A 14557-nucleotide genomic window follows, 5' to 3' on the forward strand; every position below is an offset into this window, starting at 1 on the left:
AATTATTAAGCATAATTTATGTACCAATTAAAGTTTTAGGTGTTAAGAATGACACAGAAGAAAAGCTTGCACTCAGCCCGTGCCCTCTAAGATCTTGCAGTCTAACAACTTTCATTTCTGGCTCAACATATTAAGTGATTTCTGTGTTGGTACTTACAAACTTAAAGGACATGAATGAACTTCTTTTTTCTTCTCTGCATTGCAAATGGGGACTTCCATTCCTGGAGCAGTGTATTCCAAGGTTTAGATTGAAGGTGTAAGGGGAAGGAGGGGGAGCCATAGGTAAATAAAGGAATTTCTTTCGCATGCGCACAATTGCCAAGTACCTGACCCTTGCTCACTTTTTTCAGGAGCCCAACTTAGTTTCATCTTTGATTATAGTCTGCTCCTACTCTATGTGATCCAGCCCACTCTTTGACCTTAGCTGTTATCCATATGCTAATGATTCCCAAAGATATATCTCAACTTATCTTTGACTCCTCCCTTTCCAACTTCTCCATAAGCAAGTCGGTTATCAGATTACATGTTTCCTACTCAGCTCATAGGTCTGTTCCTCTGTGAAGCTTTGCTAAGGTGGCTCAGAGGTTTTTGCAGGGTTCTCTGTGTTACCAGTTACCTGCTTATACCTCTGGTTTCCTGTTGGATTGTGCCCCACTGCTTGAGTGGGAGCTCCTTGAGGACTGGACTGTTTTATTTCTCTCTCTCTTCTCTCTCTCTCTCTCTTCACCCTAGGACTTTTGCAGTTTCTGGCTATAGTTAAGTGCTTAATAAATGTTTGTGGAAAATATGGTTTGATAAGTGTTCTAATAGAGATATATATGAAGTACAGTAGAAACTGTGAGGAGAGAGAATTAATTTTCCATATTGAGCAGAGTTGGGGGCAAGGGGAAAATGGACAAAGATTAGGGGAAAACCTTCAAGGAGGTGGAAAGCACTGTTCTCTTTTGAGAATTTTCACTAAGCAGCCCAGGAAAGATGCCTGTTGTGTCTGCTCTTGCTAAGGCATCTCTGGCCTGTTTCCTCCCCTGCCTTAGGACTGGATGACTTTTATGGTCGAGTCTGCAAATAAACCTCTGACTACATAACACCTTGGCCATTTAAGACAGATGCCACTTAGCCATATAATATTAAACAGGGATGACCCTAAATGTGCCACCTTAACTGTGGCTGAAAATTAGGGGTACACAGTCACATTGGTTATCTATGCTTAGTTCTACATAGCACAATACCCTGTCAAATATATTGAATATTGATATTGGAAAACTAACCAATTTAATTCTGAGAATTTAGCACATGGGGTCACTAGAACTGAATGTCTTCAAGCTGACTGTCAGATCTTTCCAAGGGCAAAAAATGAAACATGATATAAGCCATTACAGGCCATGAACCTATTCTCATCCACCTGATACTTTTACTAATGAGCTTCTTGACTGGGTGGCAATTTGGGACAAGTGCATGCAAGCTGGATTCACAAGGGAGTCCACATTCCACTCTGCCATTTTGAAAGTCACTGGGATACTACACTGCTTCTCTTGGCTTCTTTCCCTCCCAGGAGTCCTGCTCTGCCCTGGTGGAGAAGTGGGAGCAGGATAACTTTTCATTAAATGAAGGAGAGATTTCATGGGACTTTGATGTTTTGCTAGTTTTTTTTCAGTGGGTTGTCTAAAAACATTCATGCTCCTTGACCATTAATTTTACTTTTGGGATTCTATCATTAGGAAACAATCCAAAATATTGAAAAAGGCCAAATCAAAAGATGTTTTTATAACATTATTTAGACTAGAACAAAATTGAAAGCAGTTTTAATGTCTGAATAATTGGAAAATGGGTAAGTGAATTTTGATACACTCATTTAATGGACTATTACACAGTCATTGCAGTGTTTGTTATGAAGTCTATGCTTCAACATGGAGAAAGTGCTTATGATAAAGTGAAATGTAGCATCCAAAATTACATGTACATTCATATTTCATTGCTTTGCAAAACCACAAGTATACAAAGAAAAAAACGAAAGGAAATATTCTATAATATTAACAATGTGTGGGTTGAGTTGCTAGGATTATGAGTGATTTTTTTTCTGTTATAAATATTTGTGTGTTGTGCTTATATTACTTGTAAAATAAGTAAAAATAAAAGTGAGTAGTATGCCATTGAAAATAGGATAATGGTAAAGTAGATAGCTTCTGGGTATATTTTTAAACTTTTCTCAGTTTATACTCAATATGATTTTATGGATTGCTTATATTCTTTCTGAGGCAAGAAGAAATGGGATGTGATGGTGTGATATATTTATTCCTCCCTTGAAATGGCTATGTGTGGAGCAAGGTGGAGGGGTGGTGGCAACAGTATTTTTCTTGTTACCCAGTATTTCACTGCTCATGTACATTTTAGGGTTAATCGCTTTTGTTGGCTGTTCACATGTTCAACTTAATTGATTTATAGTACAGAAACATAAAACTGGGACCAAATTGACCACACCTTTGAGTTGCTGTCTCAGAAACAGATAACTGATACTGATCCTCAGTAAGATTTGGAAATGCCAAGGTCTTACTGTGGTTCTTAAAATAAATTTCTAACCTAATCTAGATTGAGGAAGAGCTAGGAGCAAAGAAGTGGGGCTGACTCAAAGCCTTTTCTTAAGCTAGTACTAGACTTAAGTAACAGTAAGTACCAAGTCATTATGATGTTGACAAGACCTACAACAGGGGCCTGGAAATATTGATCAGTGGAGGTTCCTGCTACTCCCCGACCTATCTGCATATCTTGGCCTACAGAGGAGCTATTGTGTAAGGTCCTTCCACCATACTTTTAACTAAACAGAACCCTCTCACCTGTTTGGATCGCCCCATTATCATTTTACTTGTAATGGAGTTGAAAAATTGGTGGTAGCATTAAGCCCCATTCATAGTCTTTTAAAACTAGAGTCAATTCAATTTCATAAATATTTATTAAGCATCTTCTATGTATAAACTAATATGCTAGATAATATATTTTAGTGGAAGGACTGTTCCCTTTGGAGTAATAAAACCTGTATTCTGGCCCTGGCTCTGACCCCTTTTAAGCTCTGGCATCTTCATCTATAAAAAGGGAGGGTTGGACCACTGGATGGTCTCCCAGGAGTCTTTCTTCCAACATTCACTGATTTAAGGACCTCTGCACACAAACTGAGTTGCAAATAAAGATTTTACAAAACCAACCTTACTTTATAAAATTGCAGAGCCTTCTAGAAAAAAAAAAGCCAGTTTGAAATAATAATATTAATAGCTAACTTTTACTGAGTCTTTACTGTGTACCAGGCTCTGTGTTTATACTTTACATGGATTACCTCCCTTCAGCTTTATAAAACTCTATGAGGCATGAGCACTGTTATTCCTATTTTGCAAATGATGAAATTTGAAACTTGGGGATGTCAAGAGACATGTATGAGGTAAGTTAGTAAACCATAGATCCAGAATTTGAACTTGGATAGAGTAACTCTAGGCCCTGGTTCTTAACCATGCTGTTTATACTGCCTGCCCATTATCCATCGAAAGTTTAGGGCTAACCTGCAAAGGGACCATTGTTTCTTACCTCCCAGAGGAAGTGAATTAGTATCCTGAGTTGCAAGATTATTGGGAAAGGTGTTCCCTAGGACACCTCAGGCCACAATATGGACCAACCAGAGAGGACATGAGAGAATTCAGTGGGCCATTTTTCCTCTCTTTGTGTGGGAGGGTGTGTGCATGTGTGTGTGTGCATGTGTGTTTTATGCACAAATATGTGCATGCAGGTACATGGAAAACTTTGAACTGGCTTATTTCCAGAGAACTGGAAGTAAAATTGTATGAACAAGTTGACCAAGATTTAGCAGAGAAACAGGTTTCCTAGGCTTGATTCTTCAGTGTGGTTGGTGGAGTGAGGGGTGGGGGCAGAATAAGAAGAGTTAGAAGGGACAAAGAGAAGATCTTATAGGCATATTTTAAAATTTATTTGAAGGGTGGGAATTTGGCCACCTTGTCATGTTGATTTTCTGGGACTTGGGTTGGGAAACATCTGGGCTCTCACTAATGCATTTTGGCTCAATCTCCCAGGTATACTGGGAGAGGCAAACGACTGCAAATGGAGTAAGAATTTAGCTTGGCCTTGCTGACCTGTTGTTATTACAGAAGAGTTGAATATATAGATTCAAATTGCATTTTTTAAAGAGAGAACCACGGATATCCTTTCTTCCCCTATCAAATATCCTCAGGGACAGTCTGCTTGTCCAGGAGAAACAAGGTTATTTTATTGATTGAAGATGATGTCAGACCCCTGACAGTTGGGGTGATTAAATCTGTGGGCAGATTAAAGATTTAAGAGTTCATACTATTTTAGTCCTTGCACATGAGACAATAATATTTTCCTTTCCTTTCTCTAATAAATAAATGGAGTAGTGTTTTCCTTTTTATGTGACTCTTAATATGTAGATGAACATAAGTTCTTTAAGAAGCAATCAGCAAACTGGAGAGAAATCAGCAAAGCTTTTTTTCTTAGGCTGAGTTCTTTTCCTCTTTTAAACAGAAACAAAAAACTCCAGGGGGCGGGGTTATGGGGAGGGACAGTCTGTGTCCGGTTGACTTAAAATGATTTGAGTTTTGAAAAGGATATGTAAGAGAGAGGACAAAATTAAGGAACAAGAGTAAGACTTTGGACAAGTAAAGTTTTTGTGGTGAGGAGCTGGGCATTAGAAGCAAGCCAGTCAAGATTGGCATGAGGAATCTAAATAGTACTGGCAAAGAATTGTATGGTGGTTTCTCTCCAGGGGTCCAAGTTTAGAAGCCTTGGGCTGTTTTCTGCGTGTTTCAGTTAAAAAAAAAAAAAGACAACTTTTTTGTTCAGAATTGGACAACAGAAGCACAGGGGTTATTTACCATAGCTCTGTTAATAGTCCAGCTTTGATTCCAATTAGAAGTTGTTCCTCTCTTTGAAATTAGGAGAGACACCCCAAAATAATTACCTTGCAGATGGGAGATGCTTTTGCTTTTGATTGTGATTACACGTTGGGCCAAAACAAGATGGAAAGGCAAATTTCCATGTTTTCTCACTCTATATCTGTTCATTTTATTTTTGGCAACATGGCAAGGAAATAATGTTAAATTAATCACTGTGCGGTTTTGTGGATTTTTAAAAAACTCAGATGTTTTGGACATGCTCCCGAAATACAGAGATGCTTGTGTGCTTCTTTTACATTGCCCTGCTTCACGAACGGGTGTCTCTGGCGCAGATGAAAGCCTTTCCTTTAAGTGATATGAGTGAGTCATGCCGAAGGCAGGACAGAAAATAAGAATGTGAATCATCTGCATGCCACCTAAACACAAACTCTTCAGTTTGATAACCATTTTGGTTGGACCTGCAGGGCCTTTTCTGAGGGTCAAAGCAGTAATTAGAAATGGGGACTATCTCAAACCCTTACCTGGTGGGTGTTTGCAGTTAGTCTTGCCTTTCCTTTTCGGAGACACCGGGGCTGTGGAAGTGCTGAGAAAGCAAGTGGAGGCATCTTCTTGAGGGAGAGGGGTTGCTGCTATGCATTGAGAAGGGCAGTTGCCTTTGCTGCTCCAGGAAGCATGGATGGACCATCGATCAGATTGTAAGCTCTGTGAGGGCAGGAACAATATGTTGTGTGTCTGTTGTATTCCTCTAGCAGGAGGCTGGAGAGTATCTGGAATAGTGAGTATGCAATAAATACTTAATGACTTGGGTAAAAAGGAGTTTGGGATTGCTTCTGCCCAGCTGAGTCTGTAGCAGTTGAATTGGGAGTTCCACTGCACATTTATGTTTGACCAAAAACCTGCCCTCTGATGACCGCCTTTTTTCTGTGATGCGGGGCCTCATTCACCTGTCCTGCTACTGATAGCAATCGAAAGGAAACACCCTAAAGGTGACTGTGGTTATGGCTTCTGTCATCACCCATCATTTCAACTCAGAATCGAAGCAGCGGCTTTTGGGGCTGTGAGGCTAGAGCAGAGCAATCTCCCAGTCTCAGACCTGAACATTTCCATCTCCTGGAGACTGGCCTATCTCCTGAACATATTGCTAGAGGTGACATTTCTTTCTGTCTTGGTGGAAATGGATCCTGCCACTCATATAAAAGGCAAGCACATGGGAGGACAAGTCATTCCCTCGGAAGGACTGGTTTGGTTAACAGTTGGCCATTGGTGGCAAAATAGAAACGACGTTTTTATTTCTCCTCCCTCCCCCTCCTGAACATTTCAGAGTGACCACTGGTTGGACTCTTGGCGGCGCTTAACCTGAACCTGAGTGTTAGGGGAGAGGGAATCTGCCGTTGCGGTTTCTGGAGCTGCTCATAAGCAAGAATTCCCTATCCTGATCAAGGCTTTAAGCCTAAAAGAAAGCAGAAATAGGTATGGATCACCAATGTGTATGTGTGCCTGTGTGTGTGCAAGCCTGTGTGTGTGCAGGGTGGGGTGGGTGTGGAATGGGAGGGGGTGGTGTACTTACTCTTCAGGATCTGGGGTAGCTCAATGTCTGGGTTTCATTGCCTTGCAAGAGGGGTTTATAAGTGATTTTTCTGTGATCATACATACTCCTGTTTCCATTTTTTGAGAAAGTAAAAGTAGTTTGGCAGTCATTTTTCCAGTTTCAGGCACTAACAGAGATTTATATGTTATATTTCTCAGCCTATCAGAAAATCCCAATCTGACAGTTTAAAGACAAGAGTCCCAGTGGGTCACTGGGAGGGAGGGAGGGAAAGGGAACTTAAGGGCAGTTTTCTCAGCCCCTTGGTGTGCTCTTCCCCCAAAATATGATTAATGAGATTTAAGAAGGGCCTTTGGAAGGTTAGCTACTCTATACAATAACTAGAAACCAGGTAGAATAATGATGCAAGAAGTGCGAGAGGAGAGAAGATGACTGTTCTCTATCTATCATACATGTCTTTAGGTTACTCCCTGTAAGACTAAGGGAAAGGGGGTCATGTTTTCAGAGGCTATTTAATATAGAAATCAGGGCCTTGTAACCAGGATTTCAGAGTTCTCATCTAGGAACCCAAGGGTGGATTAGGTTGACCTTTATTGTAACTTTTTGTGTGACATCATGTCCATTATCCAACACTACTTAAGATCCTTAGAGTGAAAGTTTCATTATTGAGCATTAGTATTAAATTATAGTATATGAGAGACAGATTCTGTCCAAAGATTTTTTGAGCCTGTAATGAGTTTATATGCATTACTTACTATACTGTGCAGAGAGAGAGACAATGTAAGAGGTCACCTATATTATTTTTTAGGTTGGGGACTAGAAGATAAGAAAAGAGGAATCAGTTGTTTAGATTACCCTGTAAAACCATGGCATGCTTAGAATTTGAATCTTGAGTTGTCTTACTACTGATGTTTCACTCAATCCATATTACTTCCTTAAGAATAATTAGTTGGGGGGGGGAGTATTATAATTATACCATTTCCAGAAGGATAACCTTTTAAATTTTCAATTTCTAAATGCTGTCAGAGGCCCTCTTAAATGAAAGAGGGTTTTCCCTTAAGCACCCAACAACAACAACAACAAAATCTCAAAGACAATTCCTGGATGGCTGAAAGAAAAACTTATCAATAACAATGATTCCAAGCCCTTCTCTTACTAAGCCAGGGAGCATCCAAAATGGACAATACAGAAAGGATTCCTTTAAAAAAATATGTTTCAGAGTTTTATGAGATCACAGAAAATGATATCCATCGAGCAGGGATCATTTCTATCTGGTGCAAGCCAAGCTCTCATCACCTTTTATGTATTTACTTATTATTTGGCATTTTATAACTCCCTTCACATGCTGAACTGCTTTACAGATCCTGTCTACGGGACAACTTCTCTCCACTGTCTTGCCCCCACTGCCACATCTGTATTTTTCATTGAAATAGAAAACAGAGAGATGAACCTTGTAAGTAAGGTCCTAGGAAAATTGCCCTCTCTGATCACCCTACTTGACTGCTCCAGATTTGTCCTGTCCTCTTCAGAGTTAAGTCAAGATTAAATATTTAACCCATGCTAAAAGTGAAAGAGGAAACAGAGAGCTCTTATGCCTCCAAGTTCCTCCTCATATCAATGCTAGAGTCAGGAGTCACCAACAATTAATCTATTAATTCTAGATTCAATTCTCTACTTTGTATCTGCAATGGAATCCTCACACCCCCCCCCCCATTTTTCCCCTTTAGAGGAATGATTTATCCATCAATTGGGTGTTAAGCTTCCTGTTTCCCCTTCCTAGGTCAAGGGCAGCCCAGGTGCCCAATTTCTCTCTCTCTTCACAAGGCACCACCAGCAATAGAGATGAGAAATTCTGAAGATCAGCCAAGTGGAGGAACCACGGTGTTGCAGCGTCTGCTACAAGAGCAGCTTCGCTATGGCAATCCTAATGAGAATCGCAACCTGCTTGCCATACACCAGCAAGCCACAGGGACTGTCCCTCCTTTCCCCAGTGGCAGTGGAAACCCAGGTCCTCAGAATGATATGTTGAGTCCCCAAGACCACCACCAACAGCTTGTGGCACATGCTGCTAGACAAGAACCCCAAGGGCAGGAAATTCAGTCAGAAAATATCATGATGGAGAAACAACTTTCCCCTCGAATGCAGAATAATGAAGAACTCCCGACCTATGAAGAAGCCAAGGTCCAGTCCCAGTACTTTCGGGGCCAACAGCATGCCAGTGTTGGAGCTGCCTTCTATGTCACTGGAGTCACCAACCAGAAGATGAGGACGGAGGGACGCCCATCAGTTCAGCGTCTCAATCCTGGGAAGATGCACCAGGATGAAGGACTCAGAGACCTTAAGCAAGGACATGTCCGCTCTTTGAGTGAACGACTAATGCAGATGTCATTGGCCACCAGTGGAGTTAAGGCCCATCCACCTGTTACCAGTGCTCCACTCTCTCCACCACAACCCAATGACCTCTACAAGAATCCCACAAGTTCCAGTGAATTCTACAAGGCCCAAGGACCTCCCGGCCAGCATAGCCTGAAGGGCGTGGAACACCGAGGCCCCCCACCAGAGTATCCCTTCAAGGGCATGCCACCCCAGTCTGTAGTGTGCAAGCCCCAAGAGCCAGGGCACTTCTATAGTGAGCATCGTCTGAACCAGCCAGGGAGAACAGAGGGGCAACTGATGAGGTATCAGCATCCCCCTGAGTATGGAGCAGCCAGGTAAGAGAGTTCCCTTTCTATGATTTCTGACCTCCTCCCCCAGCCAGCTTCTGCTGTGTGTTAGAAATCTTAAGGGAAGGAGTGGGCCAGTGTTTGGTATAACAGACTCTGCAATGCATGGCTGGCCCCTGACTTAGTAAATTTCCTGTCAACCTGAATTTCTAGCCATAATTAGTACTGTATTAACATTCCCTGAACTTTATAGGTTGAATATGGCCTCAACTGCCTAGTGGATGAACAGGAGCACAAATCTTGATTTCAGCAGCTATTTGCTGTCCTGTCTTCTAGGATATTGAAAGAAGTGTCGGTGTTCATCTTGTGAGTTTTAAGCCCTTCCTTTAGGAGCAGAAGCAAGTAATCTTGGACTTAAAGTTAGTCTGGAATATCCTATCACTTCTACTTATCCTCCTCTGCAAAACTCTCATCACATATTTTTGTGAACACATCTTTCGGAGGAATTATTGTGATTCTTTTGGACACTAAACAAACACCAAAATGTTATTGTGGGGGAACATGCAGGTTCAGAATATAACTTGTCTTGTACTTCCTTTCAGTTTATGATATCTGGATTGCTTCATCTTTCTTCTGTAGAGACTTTGTTAGTTACCTGTTGTGTTTTTAAGCATGTAATTTAAATTCACGTCACCCTAATATATAAAACCCTGGGTCCTAATGACTGGTAAGGATCAAGGCTAGACCAACTGGAAGTCAGTCCTGCAGTCAGCGATGGGTTGCACTGACTGCTGAGGGGACTGCGAATCAGGGCCAGAGAGAGGCCTGAAGGGAGAAGCAGAGACTGATCCGTTCCCTCTGTGGCAGCTTTTGATCAGCACTTGCCTCTCTCTTTCTCTCCCAGTCTGGCCAGCAGCCACGCTTCCATTTCTCTGCAGGCCTCCACCAGGGCTGCTGATTAGCCCCACCTTTCTGATCAGGCCCCATTGATAGGTCCAGAGACACTGACTGGCATAGAAACCAACCAATCAGAACAAAATTGGCTGGCAGAGGAGGGCAGTTGGGGGTGACATCAGGCCTGCAGGGGAAGGCCATTGGGGGGAGATCAGGCAGGCAGAAGCAGTTGGGGGCGAGATCAGGCCAGCAGGGGAAGGTAGTTACAGGTGATCAGGTAGGCAGGCAGAGGTAGTTAGGGGCGATCAGGAAGGCAGGCAGAGGGATTAGGGGCAATCAGGCAGGCAGGCAGGTGAGCAGTTAGGAGCCAACAGTCCCAGATTGTGAGAGGGATGTCCAACAGTCGGATATCCCTCAAGGGGTTCCTGATTGGAGAGGGTGCAAGCTGGGCTGAGGGAACCACCCCCTCCATGCACGAATTTTGTGCACCGGGCCACTAGTATTATATATAAGTTTTGGTCAGATGCTAAAATGTTGAAGGCAAAATACACCCATGACTTCTCTACCATTTGACCTTAGTTCAGGAGTATTGTTTTATATATTCAGTTCTTCCTAAATACTCAGGTGGGCAAAGGTAGGTTTATAGTTGTGAGTACTCGAAACACATAGTTTATTCTTTTATTATTATTTATTAATTATTGTATTATTTATTTGTATTATAACTATAAACCTACTTTTGCCCAATCATGTATAGTTTTGATTTATTCAAGGGCCCATTGTATCAACCAGATATTATGATTTCATTATGCAATTCATTATTTCTGTTATTGCTATTGGAATAATGTCTCTGATTAGTAGTATTTCAGTATATGGGCAACAGTGATGGAAGTTACACGGTATTCCTGCCTTGTTACCATGGGTAATTATGGGTGGCCTTGTGGTTTGAAGTGCCTGGACCTAGGGTGGCTTTTCCTTAGGGGGCCCCCACACTAGGCTTGTGAATCTCTTTGATGTCTAACTCTTTGCCTCCTGTCTCCTTCTTACTGCTTTGGGAAAAAGCCTCTTGGCTTAAAGTTCTTCATTGGATGACTGTGGAGACAAGGCAGTCAAGGTGTGGAGTTAGAGGTAAGGTGAGAGAATGCACCTGGCATTTCCTGGTATTTCATTATTTTCCCCTTCCAGGTTCATTTTTTTAGCCAGAGACAATTCACTTTGGGCTCCACCCCTAACTTTGCCAGTTTAGGATTTTTTTCCCTTAACTCTTCCGTGCAGCTTTTAGAGGGCAGGAGCCTAAGTTCTGATAAGTGGCTTGGAACAGGAAATGGGGTAACGGACAGGGCCCTTCCGGTTTAAATGAGATCAAGAACCCAATTCCCATCTGTTCAATGAAGCGGAAGACCCAGGGAGGGGTTGGTCTGTTGGACTGCTTAGCTTAGTGGAAACCCGTCCAAGCCAGCAAAATGTCAATGAAGCCAGGGTTTTTGTTTTGTTCTTCCCATTAGTATGGAAAGAGTCTGTGGGACTCCCTACCGTATGGGGATGGGCTGACGTTGGTCGCCTTGTGGGAGGGTAGTGTGTTGGCTGGAGTGTGGAGCAGAATCCAAAGCCCCACTCAGCACATGGCCCGCCTCCCCAGGAAAGCTATTTTCAGAACTCATTCACCAGTATTGTTCGTGATCTGAAATGGCTCCCACAGTGTTTGAAGCTAGATGGAAAAGTCCTTTGATCTGCCTAAATAAATAATAAGGAACCCAAAGAGGGATTTTTGTTCTTCCCATACTGATTAAACCACCAGAAAAATGTAGCTGCATATGTTTTACAGGAAGATACTTGTATTTTCTCCTCCCTCCTACATTATCTGTAGTTCTATCTTCCTGTCACCAAAAGCAGTAGAGTTCATGCTGCTTACCCTCTTTTGAGCAGTATTTTAAGAGACAGGTTTGTTCTAACATTTTTTTCTTTTTCTCTATGGGAGAGGAACAGGCTGCTTGATATGCTCAATGAATAAATAACAAAACTTAAAAGATGCTCTGTGTTAAGTTTGGGTCTGCATCAGAAAAATTCAGGCAATAAAATGTTTGCAGGGCATGGGACTAAGGAGTGGCACCTATTGACAAATTGCTGGCAGGGGGGAGGTAGTTGAATTGCTTTCCTGAAGTGTACACTTTCAAGTGGTGACACATTTGTCCTCCTTATTTGCTTTAACAGTTTGTGAATACCTGTCCAAGTAACTGCTGTTAGCACCAAACAATTAGAAGACTAAATTCCTAGTTTTTAATCCACAAATTACAGATAGGGATGCAAAGCAAGCTCTTTGAACAAATTGCTGTTCAAAAAACCTTTGTTTGCCTTTCAAGGTGCAGTAAAATGCTAAAGATTTGCTGTTAAAATGAACAAAATATTATAAACAATCTTTTTATTACTTCATCTTCCCTATGCCCTCCTCCCCACTTAAAAAATAAATATCCTGAATGCTCAGAACTCCAGATGGGAAACAAAGCCATGGCATGTGAAGAATTAAAAATTCTCTGAATCTTTTGTCTTTGTAAGTGCTGAGCCTTTTCTGCATTTGGGGTTTATACATTTATCAACTGCTTTTAAAAATTAAATCTTCTCTGTTTGTAAAGCAGCCACCTCCTTTTAATTGTTGAAATTGTGCCCAGATCTGAGGTTTCTTGAAATCCTTGTTTAGTGGAATCTAAGGGTGACCTAACTCTGTAGTTCAGAGCAGAGCTGGTTGTGCAAGAGAAACAATCAAGAATTTGCAGCCCAGTCCAGGATTCACAGCTTCACTACCACGGAGCCTGGGAAAGGCACCGTTTCTGTGGGGAGACTAAATTGGGTTCCAGGCTGTTGGTGGCACCTGCTCTGGTGAGAGTATAAGTGTGGGCTTGCACACGTGTGGACCAGGAGTGTGCAGTATGTCTGTGTGTGTGTGTGTGTGTGTGTGTGTGTGTGTGTGTGTAGTATGTGGCAGGGGAGGGCAGGGGCTTCCAGTCAGTGAGGTATCAGGGTGGAAGGTGGTATGTCAACTCAACGGACCGGTTTTTGCTTTTCTTTTGTGTCTTTGCAAAGCTGTCTGTCTCTGGGAGGGAGTGCTGCCTGCTTGGGGGGATGCTGATTTTGGCCATTGGCCTCTGTCCTGCATATATACCCTTTCCCCTTTTCCACAGAACACTTCCGGTTGTCTTAGGAAGGGGCAGAATGAAGGGAGGGAAGGGGCAGGGATGCAGGTCAGGGCTTCCATGAGATCATGTGATTTCTATTGTCTGCTGGCAGCTTATTCCTGGTTAATATGTCAGTGGGGAGTGATTCATGCTGCGGTGCTGGGGTGAGTGCCGCTTACCCAACTAGCACCTTTATTATTGCTATTATGTGTATTATTTAGTCTCAAGTGTGTTTTTGCTTCCTCTGACATCCTCCCAGCTCTCCCCTACCCCTGTCATTCCTCAGTCCCTTCCTCTCAATGGAAACGTCACAAGAGTGTTAATACTGCCCTGCTTTTTTTGTGGTGGGTGGATGCTGGAGCCCAGATGGAGTTCGTTGGCTGGAGGGCTTTCTCTCTCCTTGCGACTGCCCAAGCCTTGCTTCATGTTTGCAAACCTGCCAGGGATGGACTGCCTTGGTCTTCCCAACATCACAGTGCACTGAAATCTGCTTCTGTTTCCAGCCTGGGGAACCCGAGGGGCAACTGCCTTATCTCGTAGGCAGTGCCCAGAGTTATGGCCAGGGCCACTACAGTCCTGGGCTTATTTGACTCTGGTGACTGCTTTTCACAGATCTTGTGGTCTTCTCCTTTCTGAGGCCCCCAGGAGGCCATGAGCTGTTCAGGGCAAGGAGGGGCCTTTCAGCTTCCAGACAGGAGGGGGACCAGTGGACATTCTGTTTAAAGGAGAGGCCTGGGTTGCTGATGGCACCCAGGGGAGCTGGGAGGAGGAAGCCCTGTTCAGAACTGGGCATTCAGTCTTTTATTTTTTTTTGAAAATTTTTATTTTTTAATTTTTTTTTATTGTTTAAAGTATTACAAATAGTAGTACATATGTCTCCTTTTTTTCCAGTTGACCTTCCCCCAGCCTCCCCTACCCCCTGGCACATGGGCATTCAGTCTTTAAGAGAGAACACATCCCAGGCCTTGGGTTTCCAAATCCTGACAATGAGGATGGAGGTTAATATGCTTGTTTTTCCTGTAAATTTTGAGAGTTGGATGGGAGAACATGAAATATAAGCCCCTCTTTTCTACCCAGGATATCCAATAGCCCCAACAAATTCCAGGATATTAAATTTATATATAAATTTAAGATTATCATCTTATCTAATAAAGAGGGTATATGTAATAATAAAGATGGCTGCCCCCACAGTAGAGGCTGAGTTCCTGTAATGAGCCTTAAGGAGCAATCAGCAGGGACCTGAGGCTGCGTGGTGCTGGGCCAGGGCAGGGGACCTGATGCCGCGCCCCCCACCTGGCAGGGCTTGATGGAGGACCTCAGGCTGCGCCCCCCACCCGGTGGGGCTTGACGGGGGACCTCAAGGCATGCCCCCACCCT

General features: G+C 42.8%; 1 protein-coding gene and 1 long non-coding RNA gene across 6 annotated transcripts in view; one reads left to right on the forward strand and one right to left on the reverse strand.

The window, feature by feature from the left end:
* The window catches only part of LOC132224361 (uncharacterized), a 1115498-nt gene that overhangs the window by 280740 nt on the left and 820201 nt on the right, over window positions 1–14557 (reverse strand). The window lies entirely within an intron of this gene.
* The window catches only part of AMOT (angiomotin), a 71904-nt gene that overhangs the window by 9649 nt on the left and 47698 nt on the right, over window positions 1–14557 (forward strand). For 3 of the 5 annotated variants that reach the window (XM_059680193.1, XM_059680191.1, XM_059680194.1), the window contains 2 exons: window positions 6232–6380; window positions 8237–9167. In XM_059680193.1, coding sequence (XP_059536176.1) covers window positions 8299–9167 — 869 coding nt within the window. In that variant the 5' untranslated portion in view covers window positions 6232–6380; window positions 8237–8298. Of the gene's footprint in view, window positions 1–6231; window positions 6381–8236; window positions 9168–12766; window positions 12885–14557 lie in introns of those variants that run through there. The other 2 variants (XM_059680192.1, XM_059680195.1) reach the window with 2 other exon arrangements.

Source organism: Myotis daubentonii, chromosome X (assembly GCF_963259705.1).
Source record: "Myotis daubentonii chromosome X, mMyoDau2.1, whole genome shotgun sequence".
Taxonomy (NCBI): domain Eukaryota; kingdom Metazoa; phylum Chordata; class Mammalia; order Chiroptera; family Vespertilionidae; genus Myotis; species Myotis daubentonii.